Source organism: Danio rerio, chromosome 4 (genome assembly GCF_052040795.2).
Source record: "Danio rerio strain M-AB ecotype USA chromosome 4, GRCz13ab, whole genome shotgun sequence".
In the NCBI taxonomy this organism is placed as follows: Eukaryota; Metazoa; Chordata; class Actinopteri; order Cypriniformes; family Danionidae; genus Danio; species Danio rerio.
In genome coordinates, this window is record NC_141024.2 from 78,132,501 (window position 1) to 78,146,876 (window position 14,376).

At 35.5% G+C, this 14,376-nt stretch overlaps 2 protein-coding genes, 3 non-coding genes and 1 pseudogene across 9 annotated transcripts in view; all 6 read left to right on the forward strand.

The window, feature by feature from the left end:
• Positions 1 to 14,376, forward strand: part of znf1086 (zinc finger protein 1086) — an 893,143-nt gene that overhangs the window by 832,186 nt on the left and 46,581 nt on the right. The gene's annotated exons all lie outside the window — the stretch shown is intronic.
• Positions 1 to 14,376, forward strand: part of si:dkey-220a11.5 — a 765,979-nt gene that overhangs the window by 424,417 nt on the left and 327,186 nt on the right. The gene's annotated exons all lie outside the window — the stretch shown is intronic.
• On the forward strand, positions 307 to 388 carry trnal-aag (transfer RNA leucine (anticodon AAG)). Its single transcript has one exon. It is a non-coding gene; the product is annotated as a tRNA-Leu (tRNA).
• Positions 592 to 673, forward strand: trnal-uag (transfer RNA leucine (anticodon UAG)). Its single transcript has one exon. It is a non-coding gene; the product is annotated as a tRNA-Leu (tRNA).
• On the forward strand, positions 841 to 2,354 carry LOC137491463 (uncharacterized; annotated as a pseudogene).
• On the forward strand, positions 10,135 to 14,259 carry znf1084 (zinc finger protein 1084). Its single transcript, NM_001444296.1, has 3 exons — positions 10,135 to 10,174; positions 10,641 to 10,779; positions 11,849 to 14,259. The coding sequence occupies exons 2-3, from the start codon at positions 10,695 to 10,697 to the stop codon at positions 12,961 to 12,963; spliced, it is 1,200 nt and encodes a 399-aa protein (NP_001431225.1). The 5' UTR covers positions 10,135 to 10,174; positions 10,641 to 10,694; the 3' UTR covers positions 12,964 to 14,259.

Sequence of the window (14,376 nt, forward strand, 5' to 3'; positions counted from 1 at the left end):
CTGCTGTGATGGAATCAGTAACTTTCACTCTTTTGTGAAATAACAGTTACCTTGTAATCAGGCTTAAATGCATCGCAGCTGGCTGCCGTAAGGAGAAGACTTTAAATGCCTTGAGGTGTGCTCAAATAGAGACAGAACTGTGGTTGACAGGAAGGCGGGAGTGCTTCCTAAGCTGGTATTAAGGAGGTCTCTTTCTTTGTGGAGGAGCTCCAGCTAGGCATGGCTAAATTGAACTGATTTCCCAGAGCTGTTGTGCTACTTGAAACAAGTTGATGTCGAAACTGCTCAGGGAAAGCAGCTTTGTAAGGTAGCGTGGCCGAGTGGTCTAAGGCGCTGGATTAAGGCTCCAGTCTCTTCGGGGGCGTGGGTTCGAATCCCACCGCTGCCAGGCAGTCCTTTTAGGATGCTTGAGAATGACCTCTCTGCTTGAGCAAACAGACTTGCGAAGAGATACTGCATGCTTCCGCTCACATCCAAATGTAGACTCCTTGGCCAACGTTGAAGGGCTTCACTAGGAAGCTCTGCGTCCTCTCTGCTGTTCTGCTTCCGTAAAATTGGGCAGAAAATGGACCACTGCATGAATTTATCTAGGGTAGCGTGGCCGAGGGGTCTAAGGCGCTGGATTTAGGCTCCAGTCTCTTCGGGGGCGTGGGTTCGAATCCCACCGCTGCCAGGCAGTCCTTTTAGGATGCTTGAGAATGACCTCTCTGCTTGAGCAAACAGACTTGGAAAATGATACTGCATGCTTCTGCTTGGATCGGTCTAATGCGCTGGATTTAGGCTCCTGTCTCTTCGGGGGCGTGGGTTCGAATCCCACAGCTGCCAGATGTGGTTTTAAACATGGCCAAACTGCTTGAGTGTGTGTGTGAGTCTTAGTGAACGCTGGAAATGAGAGAGTACATTTAAGTTGGCAACTAGTCAGTATAATGTGTTCTTTGAAACTCACGGCAGACTTGTCGGTGTGACAGCAACACATCCCCAAGCTCGAATATGCTCAGGAGCAAGTGTCTTTCCCACGATTAGATTGCAGCATCTTAACAAAGTCTGCACTGGAAGTCTCTCTCTGCCATTGCTCCTTTTAGCAAGAGCACACTGTTGAAACAGGAACAGTAAAGATTCACAATTACAGTAGTAATACAGTGGGGAATAAACCAGAGTCAAGAGATGCGTTGATTATGTGAGTCAGTGTTGGTATGACTTTCTGACACAGAAATGAAAATAGCCTCACCATTTACTTTCCTTCACTAAATAAGGTATAGTGATAAAAATGCTGGCTTACTTTGTGTTCCAGAAGACAGGAAATGTTTAAAACCACATGATGGAGAGTAAATGGTAAGCTCATTTTCATATTTAGGGTAAACATCCATTTCATGCTTGCCACTTTAAGCCTTTATACTAAAGTTAACTTTTTTGTTCTTTTTTGAAGACCTGATAGTGCTGAAAGAAGAGACACATCAATGGAATGAAATGGAAGAGAAACAACAAGAAATAACGACTGATGAAAAACCCACAATCACTAAAAAGACTTTATCACGTGGAAGATCTCGGAAATCCAAGTCTAGGTGTAATTACAGCTGTAAACAGAGTAGAAAGAGTTTCTGTCAAAAGCCAAACCTTGATGTTCACACTAGAAAGAAACCTTACACCTGCAAACAGTGTGGAAAAAGCTTCTATAATACAGGAAACTTAACAGTGCACATGAGAATTCACACTGGAGAGAGGCCGTACACATGCCAACAGTGTGGAAAAAGCTTCTATTCTACAGGAAACTTGGCAGTGCACAGAAGAATTCACTCTGGGAAGAGGCTCTACTCTTGCCCTCAGTGTGGAAAGAGTTGTAAGCAAAATGGCAATCTTGAAACCCACATGAGAACTCACAATGGAGAGAGAAGCTTTATTTGCACACAGTGTAGGAAAGGTTTTTCTCAAAAACAAAACCTTACCATCCACATGAGGATTCACACTGGAGAGAAACCTTACACATGCACAGAGTGTGGTAAAAGTTTCCCACATACAGGCTCACTCAAACACCACATGATAAGTCACACCGGACAGAAGCCGTTTGCATGTGTTCATTGTGGAAAGAGCTTCACAACCAAAGCTAGCCTCATGAACCACATGAATGGTCACACTGGAACCACATGTGATCATTGTGGAAAGAGTGCAAAGACTCCATTAAGCAACACATGAAGACTCACTTAGGAGAGCGTTTTCGATGCAGTGAGTGTGGAAAGGTCTTTAAACATAAAAGAAGCCTCATCAATCACATGAAGCTTCACAATGGAGAGAAAAAATGAGGCCTTGTCCAGCGGAGCTTAAGGCTCTCCCGGGATATCATCTCGGGACAAGTGTAAACTCTTGAATACATCTCAAGTTACTGGAATGAAACCCTTTGAACCTGAAGATTTAAACTCAATAACTGAAGGGGGTGAAGATGTGCCAGGTTGTGAGAGTTTCTACAGGGCTGCAATGAAGCAAAATAACTCTATATGTGTTTCAAGTTATTATGAACTGAGAACCAAATTTGTGCACATTGCACACTGCAATCAAATGATCGGCTCTGAAAAGAGAATTAGAAAGATTAGGGAGGAGAAAATGTTTGGGGAGATGCAGAGAAAACTGTCCTACACTCTTAGATTGTGTTTTTGATCGTTCACACTGTTTGATTTTTACTCCCTTTAATAAACAGATTTGCCTCCAATTTTGGGCTTTTGTCTGCAGTTTCACAAAACTTGTTGGTGAATAAAAGTTGGCCGGTGTGAACTTGCAGTGACAGTGAGAGACTGATGCAGACTCCATAAAGCCCTGTTCAGACTACACAATGCCATTTGCCAGTTACCACAGATCAGATTTATGTCAGATTATGAGATTTTGACTTGATCAAATCTTGATGTGTTGTGGGTAACAAATGAAGACTTTGGTTTCAAAACACAACACATTTATTTTGATGGACTGATTTTAGAAAATAAAAAAGTTTTCCTCATGAAGACAATTAAACTTTCTGTAAACAACTGGTTACCTTTGAAGAGATGTTCATGTGAAAACTCCCACATTACTACAAATAAATCTGTGTATGGGAAGCCCAGTATCTCTATTGTGAATGAGAATATGAGTGATTTGTTAGCTTACATGCTAATTCCAGTACTCAACAGATTACTGAAGCACTTCAGCTATCTGTTTATTCAAATTATATATATATATATATATATATATATATATATATATATATATATATATATATATATATATATAATATATATATATATATATATATTTATATATATATAAATATATATTTATATATATAAATATATATTTATATATATATATATATATTTATATATATATATATTGTTGTTACATATGTGTGTGTGTGACTACTATTACTAACAGCAATGTTAGGTGGCCAAAATAAAACTGAAAAAGGATACTTTTTAAACTAGTATGGGTCTATAAATCTCATTGTCACCCTCTAAAAGGTTTAAAAACCAACATTTATAAATTTATATATTTATGAATGAAGAATTTTTTGCAAAGCATAAATGGTTATTAACTACTTAATGCTGTGTACAATTTTCTTTAGTCACATTAAATTTAACTTGTTTATTGCAAAAAGGGTTTACATGGATATTGACATGAGACATGAGTATATGCAATTATAGAAAACATGCTCAGTGTTTTCAATATGACTTTTACAAAATTGACAAGATCTCCTTATTATCAACTTTTAATCTCAGGAATTCTTTTGATGGATACACATCATTAATCATTTAAAGTGAAGTTCTTTAATTTTGGGGAGAATTGAATAAGAAATGTGACTTGTTTTTTTTTTCTAATTCCTGTGAATTAAAATGTTTAAAAATAAATGAGGTCTGAGCTGATTAGGATGAAGCCTTTGGATAAGAATATTCCTTTAAAACTTATTTTTACATTTTGGATCTCTAAAAAATAAAGATGGAAGAGAGAACATTACAGAATAGTGTGAAAGAAAACCTCTGATCAATACTGTGATGTTTTTAGGGATAATATTAATTATTGTTTTAAACTCTTTAGGGTGACAAGCAAAACCCTGTTTAAAGAATGGGTTGAATCATTTTAATTTAGCAAAAAGATTGTCATTTCAAGTTAAAAAGTCAAATGTGATTATAATCTATTTTAACAAGTTTCCATTTAATTTTGATGAGATCACAAGCACCAAAGCCACTCCTTCCATCTGCTCCATCAATAGAATATCCACCTGTTACCTCAGATGCCACTGAACTTTTACTATAGTTCCCACTTTGATTTTGGCCACAACCAGTACCAGCAGTACCACCAGCTCCACCGACAACAAGTATAGAGATGCTGTAGCACTGGGAGCCACTGGACAATGTACCACGTGCCCCCTCAAACTACTTAACACAGTGATCTTTTTTTTTTTTTTTTTTAGCTCTGCACAGTTGCCAGACATTCAGAATCGCTCCCCAGCAAACATCAGAAACAGGTGGGTTCAACAAAGGTTTCCACCCATGTAAAAAAAAAAAAAAAAATGTTGTTCAACAACAAATAGTTGTAAAAACTATAATATACAGCCCCTTTAAAAGTTTGGAATATTTTATAATAAGCTTATTGTGCTCACTAAAACGTTATTGCATTTTTAAATCACTGTTCTTTTATTAAATGTTCTTTAAAATTTTATTTCTTCACGTTTAAGCCTGAATTGTACGCATGATAAGTCTTCAGTGTCATGATTATGGAGGCCCAAGAGTACGGTGGCCGGGAAGTGCAAAACAACATTACAAAGTTTGAAACACTTTTACAAAGCTCGAGACAAATTTACATTTTGAAAAACATGTTTACCTATCATCAGACACAATTACATAGGGAAAACAATTTTACCAAGGACGAAACAAATTTACATTTTAGAAAACAAATTAACAAGACGCAAAACACTTTTACAAATCCCGAAACAAATTTACAATTACAGATTCCCTACGGAGAGGGAATGTACCACACCCCGGAAGTGACGTAGAATGTACCACACACCGGTAGTGACGCGGGGGAAAGTTGTTGTTGTTGCTGGTGAGCACGGTAAATTCGCGCTGTGGAGTACATGGCGTAAACAAAGTTTATGGTGACCGAACATGGACAGCGGTCGAGGGTTGTTTTGCCCGTTTTGTGGCAAACACATGAGCAGCTTAACACGGTTTTGCTTTGCAAGTGGTCGGTGTTTAGAGTTTATAAAGGACGCGGAACAGACGGAAACACCAGACATGCTGCATCAATGTGTTCAATATTTTTACGAGATCCACTCGTACGCTGTAATCGTGAACATGATGTCAAGTCTACATGGTGTAAACCTCTGCTTGAGGACTCTTAAAAGTAAACTGATGGAAGCCTGTGTTATGGTTTAACTGGTGTCCGTGTTAACTGAGGCCCCCTTTCAGATGTGCAAACTATCCACGTTATTGGCAGATTCGTCACTTTTTCACAGCAACATGCCATACCAAATAAAGATTCTTATTACTTGGTGTCAGTGTAAATATTGTTGATTTAATATTTGTGTGGCAGAACAGCATAAACCAAAATAATCTAAAGAAATAAATATAAATGACATGTCATCAACGGGATTCAAACCCAAGTCAAAAGGTTCTGCTTTAGTATCAACCGATTTATCCAACCAAGCTACTCCAGTGTACAAGTTGAACTTGGTTTTGGTATCTTATCAGTCAACATGTGCCGTGCTTGAATTGTTTCCATGTACTTGCATTTACATGTTTCTATGCACTCTCACGCTGATATTTTCTTAGAATAGCTCTAGCATGTTTTATCGCAGTTAGTCAAACCATGATTTTTATAGTTGTAGACTTGTGAAAACCTGTCTACAAAGTCACACACGAGCTGGATATTATTGATATTTTCCAGTGTGTGTGTTACATTCCGGTTCACTACCAGTGTGTGGTACATTCTATGTCACGTCCGGTGTGTGGTACATTTCCTTTCCGTAGGGAATCTAATTGTAAATATGTTTTGGAATTTGTTAAAGTGTTTTGCGTCTTGTTAATTTGTTTTCTAAAATTTGTTTTGTTCTTTGTAAAATTGTTTTCCCTATGTAATTGTGTTTGATGATAAGTAAAAATGTTTTTCAAAATGTAAATTTGTCTCGAGCTTTGTAAAAGTGTTTAAACTTTGTAATGTTGTTTTGCACTTCCCGGCCACCGTACAAGAGTGCTAGTTAGAAAAACAAAGACTCAAATGATCAATTTAATTATTGAAGCATAAAAATGTTTTTATTTTCTTGTCGGCTTAGTCCCTTTATTAATCTGGGGTCGACACAGCGGAATGAACCGCCAACTTATCCAGCAAGTTTTTACGCAGCGGATGCCCTTCCAGCTGCAACCCATCTCTGGTAAACACCCACACACATATTTACACAAACACTCATACACTATGGACAATTTAGCCTATCCAATTCACCTGTACCGCATGTCTTTGGACTGTGGGGGAAACCGGAGCACCCGGAGGAAACCCACGCGAATGCAGGGAAAACATGCAAACTCCACACAGAAACGCCAACTGAACCGAGGCTCGAACCAGCGACCTTCTTGCTGTGAGGGGACAGCACTACCTACTGCGCCACTGTTTCGACCAGCATAAAAATGTACATAAATAAATCACAATTTAAATGTTTTTAAATGTCATTTAATTATCAATAAAACAATGCATTGCATATACATTTTAAATCTATAAATAGACACTTTTATTACTGTATTATTATTTAATCCATGTTTTAAAGGCTGATTAATCAAACAGTAAAATTTGTATTAATAAATCACAAAACACATTTTAAACAGCTTTTTAAATAAGCATTTGGCAAATGCTTTTCTCCCTATTTGCTGTTTGGTTTTCTTTTTCTTTTGCCACATGCTTTTCTCAAATTGAAAATGAATCGAGTTAAAAAATGGCTCTGCTGTAATGAGCTATTGTTTTCCTCTCTTAGGAAAAAAAGACAGTTAACAGTTTTATCTAGATTAAATGACCGTGGTGATAAAGATTTTCTTGGAGATATAGAACAAAATGAACTTCGTATTTTGCCATCAGAGTTAGATTACTATTAAACAGAAAAAGCTAAAGGACCTTTACAATCTAGAGTGAAATGGATAGAGGAGGGGGAGAAAAATTCTTCATATATATATATATATTTTATTTAGTAAAGCATAGACAATCTTCAAAAACTATTAATAAACTTAGCATAAATAACAATGTAAGTGAAGAGAAAACTTTGATTGATGATCACATCTATTCATGTTATTATATGAATCAAAATTTAATGAGAGTGATTGTGACTTTTTCTTTTCCTTTTCAAAAGATAAAGTTTCTATTATAGATGACAGCTTCTGTGAAATGATGGAATCTGACATTGTTATCTCTGAACTTGATGTTGCTATTTCTCAAATGTTCAATGGAAAATCCCCAGCTACAGATGAAATCACAGTTGAGTTTTATAAACATTTTTGGCCAGAGATGAGATTTTTAGTTTTTGAAGCACTTAAGGAATGTATAGAGAAAGAGAACTATCGACTTCTATGAAGCAGGGTTTAATCATTTAGTTCCAAAGCCAAGCAAAGACCAATTATTTTTAGACAATTGGAGACCCATAACTCTTTTGTCCAATGATTTTAAATTGCTCTCTCATTTATTTGCCATTAGACTCAAAAAAGGTATAGGCGAGATAATAAATGAAACACAATCAGCTTTCATTAAAGGGAGAAGTATTCACAATCATATCAGACTGATAGTTGATATGCTCGATTATAGGTATTTAATTCCTCAGACAAGTTTGTTTCTATTTCTAGACTTTTTCAAGGCATTTGATACCCTTGAGCATCCTTTTTTGTCTTTAGAAAATCTTTAGAAACTTTTGGGTTTGGTCCGAGCTTTTGTAGGGTAATTTCCATGTTCTATACTGATATATTCAGTAGTAAATCTCTGAATTCAGGATCATCTCCTAAAGTATACATCAAAAGAGGAATCCATCAAGAATGTCCCATCTCACCTTTTCTTTTTAATATAGCTGTTGAACTTATGTCATTATAATTAAAAAATTCAGAGTACACTTTAGGTATTGATATACCTGGTAGGACTTTTAGTTTAAGTCAGTTTGCTGATGTCACTCTATTAATTCTTAAAAATAGGGAGATGCTCCCTTTAGCTCTTGTCAAAATTTCTGTTTCCTAAAGCTTCTGAATTCACCGTAAACCTAAGAAAATGTGGAATATTAACTATTCAGAATTGTACTTTAAGAGAATTAGAGGGTATTCAAGTAAAAGAACAAGTTAAATGCTTGGGAGTTACCATCATCAAAAATTCTGTTAATAGAGGATGTGCAAATTTTAATATCAAAATAGAAGGGATGGAAAAATCCCTAAATCATTGGCTAGCTAGAGACCTTTCCATATTGGGTAAAATTCTTTTGACCGGGATTATCTAAAATGATATATTTAACTTATCCTTTATATACTCCTCCCAAAATAGTTAAATCTATAAATTCAATATTATTTAAATTTATTTGGAAAAATAAAACACATTATTTACGTAAGAATCATATGGTCAAAGAGTATGAATATGGAGGTTTAAAAGCAATCGATTTTGAATGTCTTCTTGGCACTTTTAGAGTTAAATGGTTAAAAGAGTGTTTAGCTAAGCCTTATTCAATATTGTATCATATCCCAAATAATTTGTTTAAAAAAATGTTGGCCTTGAATTTGTATTAAGATATGATTATGATTGTTCAAAACTTCCTTTGAAGCTGTCTAATTTTCATAAGCAAGAACTACTTTTTTGGAAAATGATATTTACCCATATTTTTTCCCTCATAAATCCCCTCTTTGGAATAAAAGGGCTGTTATTATTAACAGAAAATCACTGTTTAAAAGTGACTGGTACAATAAAGGCATTATATTTATTAATGATTTGTTAGACAAAAATTGACTGCTACTATCTTAAAACGGATTATTAAATAAATATAGAGTTAAAATCACAGATAAAGGTTATACTGAAATTTGCGAGGCTATACCTATTGCTTTGTTTAGGTTAATTCAAAGTAATTATTTTGATCTCCCATTTATACTTACAACTTTTCTTCCATTTTTAAAAATATCAAATGTTGATATTTTCGATAGTAAATGTAAAATCAAGCTTATTTACAAACAATTTAAACGCTTATCATTGGTGATTTTAAGTGTCATCATCTAGGAGTTGTTAAACCCTTAGTAGAGGACAAAGCTTTTACCTTTTATCTTAAATATCATGTAGCACCAAAGGTTAAGGAAACTCATTGCAGAATTGTGTTCAGGATATATCCTGTAAATTAGTTTATTCAAAAAAGATTTAACTTTGATGTTAATAGATATGCTCAAATCTTCCAGAAACACTTGATCGCTTATTTTTTTCTTGTGAAATTAATTTTAAATTCTGGTTTGACATCCATCCTTGGCTTTCATTAACGATGATTTCAGTCCCCCTTATCGTTTCAGAAGATTTTTTATTTTACAAAGCTGATTACATTGTTCTTTCTCTGATATTGTGAACTTTATTTTACTAATGGGTAAATGTCATATTCATTGATGTAAGAGGAAAAAGTGCAGACCCTCTTTTAGATGTTTTCTTTCTGAGGTAGAGAAAGTGGCTCAAAGCTTCAAATACTTCAGAAATCAAAGTAAAATAACTGAAGCTCTCTGTACTTTATTTTTAAAACACTTATTGTCATAATGTTTTGTTTTTCTTTTGATGTAGATATTTTGTTGCAGTTGTAACAAATTAAATTTGTTTTATATATTTTAATGGTAAATATGCCTTGCGATGTTGTTTGTTCCCTGTTTTGTGATGTAAACTTTTTTGCAACAATAATAAAAAAAACCTTAAACTTAGTGGAATAAACAAGTTTTTCAAAATTGTTTTAAAATGTTTGGATTAAAAGTTTTGATCAACTTCAAATTCTAAATGTCGATGTATATGAGAGACAGCAGATATGTTGTGTAAAGTGGAAAACGAGGGAGAAATTGATCATGTCCTGACTGCAACAGTAAGTGGCCAAAAAAAAAAAAAAAACTGAACAAAAAAGACTTTTATTTTGGCGTGGTGTGTGACGTCATTAGGCTGCGCCGTTTCCGCGCTGCAGTTCAACTGGAGGAAGGTTTGTTTCACAACTTTACACATATAAACCGATTGATTAAAGTTTTAGGTTTTTCTTCCAATATGACATACCTGCTGTTGACTATAATTTTAATTCTTTATACAACGAAGTACTATTTTAATCACAGTAATCGAGGGCTATTGTTTGAACAACAGAAATGTGTTTTAATGAAGGTTTTATTTATTTACTAGCATAATGTCATTCTAATATAAGTATACAATATTCTATATATATATATATATATATATATATATATATATATATATATATATATATATATATATATATATATATATATATAAATGGAGAACTAGTTTTTATTAGGTCATTTGTTTGTGGCTATTGTTTCTTGCTCAGACTTACCTGATTTATTTTTGTCAATCACCCTCATATAAAGAAACTGTTGAAGCAAGTGTTGAAGAGAAGTTATTTTGTTTCTGTTCATTGTTTTGTTCATTTTAAACAGAATAAAGTGTCCAAACACAGAGAAAAACCGACTGATCTCCACACTGTTATAAAGATGGCGTTTATTAAAGAGGAGAGTGAAGATGTGAAGATTGAAGAAACAATCACAGTCAAACAGGAAGATCTGCAGGAACAAACAGGTTAATTTTCATTCTCAAAACCAACTCAGTCATTTGATCCTCATTCAGATATATTTTAATAATAAAAACACTAAATTAAATCCATCTTGCAGCCCTGAGTGTGCTGCCTAGTTCTCTTAAATGCACATAAGCACTTATTGAAAGACAGGAACGAGTTTCTTTTGTTACTTGTTCTCAGGTCTTTTGTCATTATTTTATGTATTATTAGTCTCCCATTTTCTCTACCTTCTTAAGGTTGTTGCTTTTTTTGTTCTCCTACTGTTTGTAAGGTGTCCTTGCGCACTAAAAACATCCTTGAGCACTAATGTCGTTTTAAAATTATTATTGAACGAATCCTTATATTTGCGCGTCACTATACAAATTTATCAGGACTTTGATAAAATGAAAATGGAAAGGATTGGAAGGACATTTGCTGTGCTCTATTATTGATAGGGAAAAGGAAACTCTTTGCTAGATTGACATTGTATCCAGAAACATTTCCAAATTCTGAAATTATTGTAAAAACTTTTGGAATACATGTATCTGGATTCGACAGAAAAAGAAGATCATCCGCATATTATTATTAATATAGTCAGTCGACTGAGGTGGGCCGGACTAAGGCTTGAAATTCCAGAGCTAAAAAGGAGTCCCACTCCGGCCCTGTTCCCTGTCTGCTTTACACATTTTAGAAAAACATTTTGTTGTAAGTATAAATATATACAAATAAACATTCCATTTACAGCTTTCAAATCTGTCTTATTAATATGACCAAAATTACTTTTATGATCAATTATGTAAGAAAGTCTGAAAACTGGACTGACACGGTTTTAATTTACTATAACTTCTATGTTAAGTGGCTTTGACACCATTTGCATTGTAAAAGCACTAGATAAATAAAGATGAATTGAATTGAATCTGCTTAAATGTGTACATGTTAATGGACCAAACAAAATATGATCTGATTTATTTTACATTTACCATGCATCAAAATTACAGTGTGTGTAGCCAATGTTTCCAGTGTCTTTTCACTTTTCAGCTTTTGATGAGAGTTTTTAAGACTTAATGAAAACTAATGTTTTATCTATTTCAGACCTAATTGAAGAGAATGAGGGGAGAAAAGAGGAGGAACATCATGTCAAAATTGAGGAAAAAACTCATTTACAGACTGATGGTATTTTGAAAAGGGGAGACAAAAATAGTTTCACCTGCACTCAGTGTGGAAAGAGTTATGGAAGTAAAGACTATCTTAAGATTCACATGAGGATCCACACTGGAGAGAAACTATTCACATGCACTCAGTGTGGGAAGAGTTTTGGAAGAAAAAGGGAACTTAAGATTCACAGGAGGATCCACACTGGAGAAAAACCATACACATGCACTCGGTGTGGGAAGAGTTTTAGCCAATCATCAAACTTAAATCAACACATGAGGATCCACACTGGAGAGAAACCATTCACGTGCACTCAGTGTGGAAAGAGTTTTAACCGATCATCATCCCTTAATGAACACATGATGATTCATACCGGAGAGAAACCATTCACATGCACTCAGTGTGGGAAGAGTTTTGGAAGAAATTTCGATCTTAAGATTCACATGATGATTCACACTGGAGAGAACCCATTCAGATGCACGCACTGTGGGAAGAGTTTTAGCCAATCATCATACCTTAATCAACACATGAGGATCCACACTAGAGAGAACCCATTCACATGCACTCAGTGTGGGAAGAGTTTCCACCGATCATCATCCCTTAATAATCACAAGACGATCCACACTAGAGAGAAACCCTTTACTTGCACCCAGTGTGGAAAAACCTTTAACAACTCATCACACCTTTATGAACACATGCGGATCCACACTGGAGAGAAACCATTTACATGCACTCAGTGTGGGAAGAGTTTCAGCCTATCATCAAACCTTAATCGACACATGAGGATCCACACTAGAGAGAAACCATTCACATGCACTCAGTGTGGGAAGAGTTTCATCTGCTCATCATCCCTTAATCTACACATTATGAGCCACACTGGAGAGAAACTTGCACTTAAGCAGCGGTCACAATGGACTTTTTCCCCCATGGATTTCCATTCATACGCACGGGAATGTGTCAGACCGGAAACCAAGTTTGTGTGTCAAGTTTCGCAGTTCACTGCATTGCAAAGTTCAAGCTTGGTGAACTCTGACCTGCAAAATCGCATCACTTGACTGTGTGAGACCAATCAAAGATCAAAACATGACCTTTCTGGACAGAAATGTAAAATATGGACCAATAGCTCACTTTTTATGTCTAATAATCTTGTTTAATCCCGCCGCTTTTCACAGCGCCAAACAACAGAATTTTGCATGCTCAGACTCTAGTGTGACTGCAGCTTTGGTGTGGGATGAGTTTCAGCAACTCCTCAGACCTTAATAAACACATGAAGACCCACACTAGAGATAAACCATTAAATGCACTCCGTGTGGGAAGAGTTTCAACCGATTAGCAAACCTTAATGAACACATAAAGATCCACACTGGTGTGAAAGAGTATATGTGCTTGAGTGTGAGAAGACTTTTATTTCAAAATTTAAACTGCACCCGACGTTTCACACTGGAGAGACCGTACAAGTATTCACACTGTGACAAGAGGTTTAATCAGTGAACACATCTGAAAACACAAAAGAGGATTCACACTGGAGAGAAACCGTACAGATCTGATCAGTGTCTACAGAATTGGACAAAAGTTGCAAACATGACATGAATGCAGCAAAACATTTTCTCTGTGCACAGGATGTTTTATGTCTGAATAATGTTTGAAAAGGCTGAGTGACGATATACTGTTTTCCAACACTCCTACACTGCAGTAGGTGGGGTTGTAAATGTGTTGTGCTCCTCACGTTTACTGTAAACACAATGATGGTGGCTGAAAGAACAGTTTCGTAAACATCTGACAAACAGCATCTCAGCAGCTTAAAATCTCTCTTTGCAAATGATTGTACAGGTGCGGATACATCTGTACTCTACTCTCCAGTGTATTCATGTAGCTAGTATTGTTTTGGATGATGTTCTCTGTCTGACTCCCTGAATGAGTAGCATCACTGGAAAGACACAAATAAATAAAGATGAATTATGAATATTTGATGATTTAGGCAGAGTGAAAGGTATTAAGTTGTACAATATTACTACACTGTGATGATCCCAAGACTCCAGATTGGAGTATGTGGTAAATCCTGATTGGATGCCTGCATTACTCATTAATGGGTATATAAAAGTTGTTGTGCTAGGCTGCTAGCTAATCCAGGACGCTGTGGCTACTCAGGAGTCCTCCTGTCAAGACCTGCCATCTCATTAAATCTTTAACCTTATGGTTTTGTTTTGCATTGCTTGTATCATGTAGCTAAAGTGTTGTTGTGATTATATCATCAGTTCTTTATCTTCATTATTATCCCTAGACATTTGTTGGTTGCTTTGATTGATGGTTTTATGAGTTACTTTTATAATAAATAATTTGCATTCAGGCTATTTTGTTGGCTCATCTCTCTTTTATGTTGCGACTCAAACAAGCAGGTCATAACACTTTCTGAAATGTGTCCGGTTGTATTTAAGATCCTGTCCTTTCAGTCATGACCATAGGTGAGA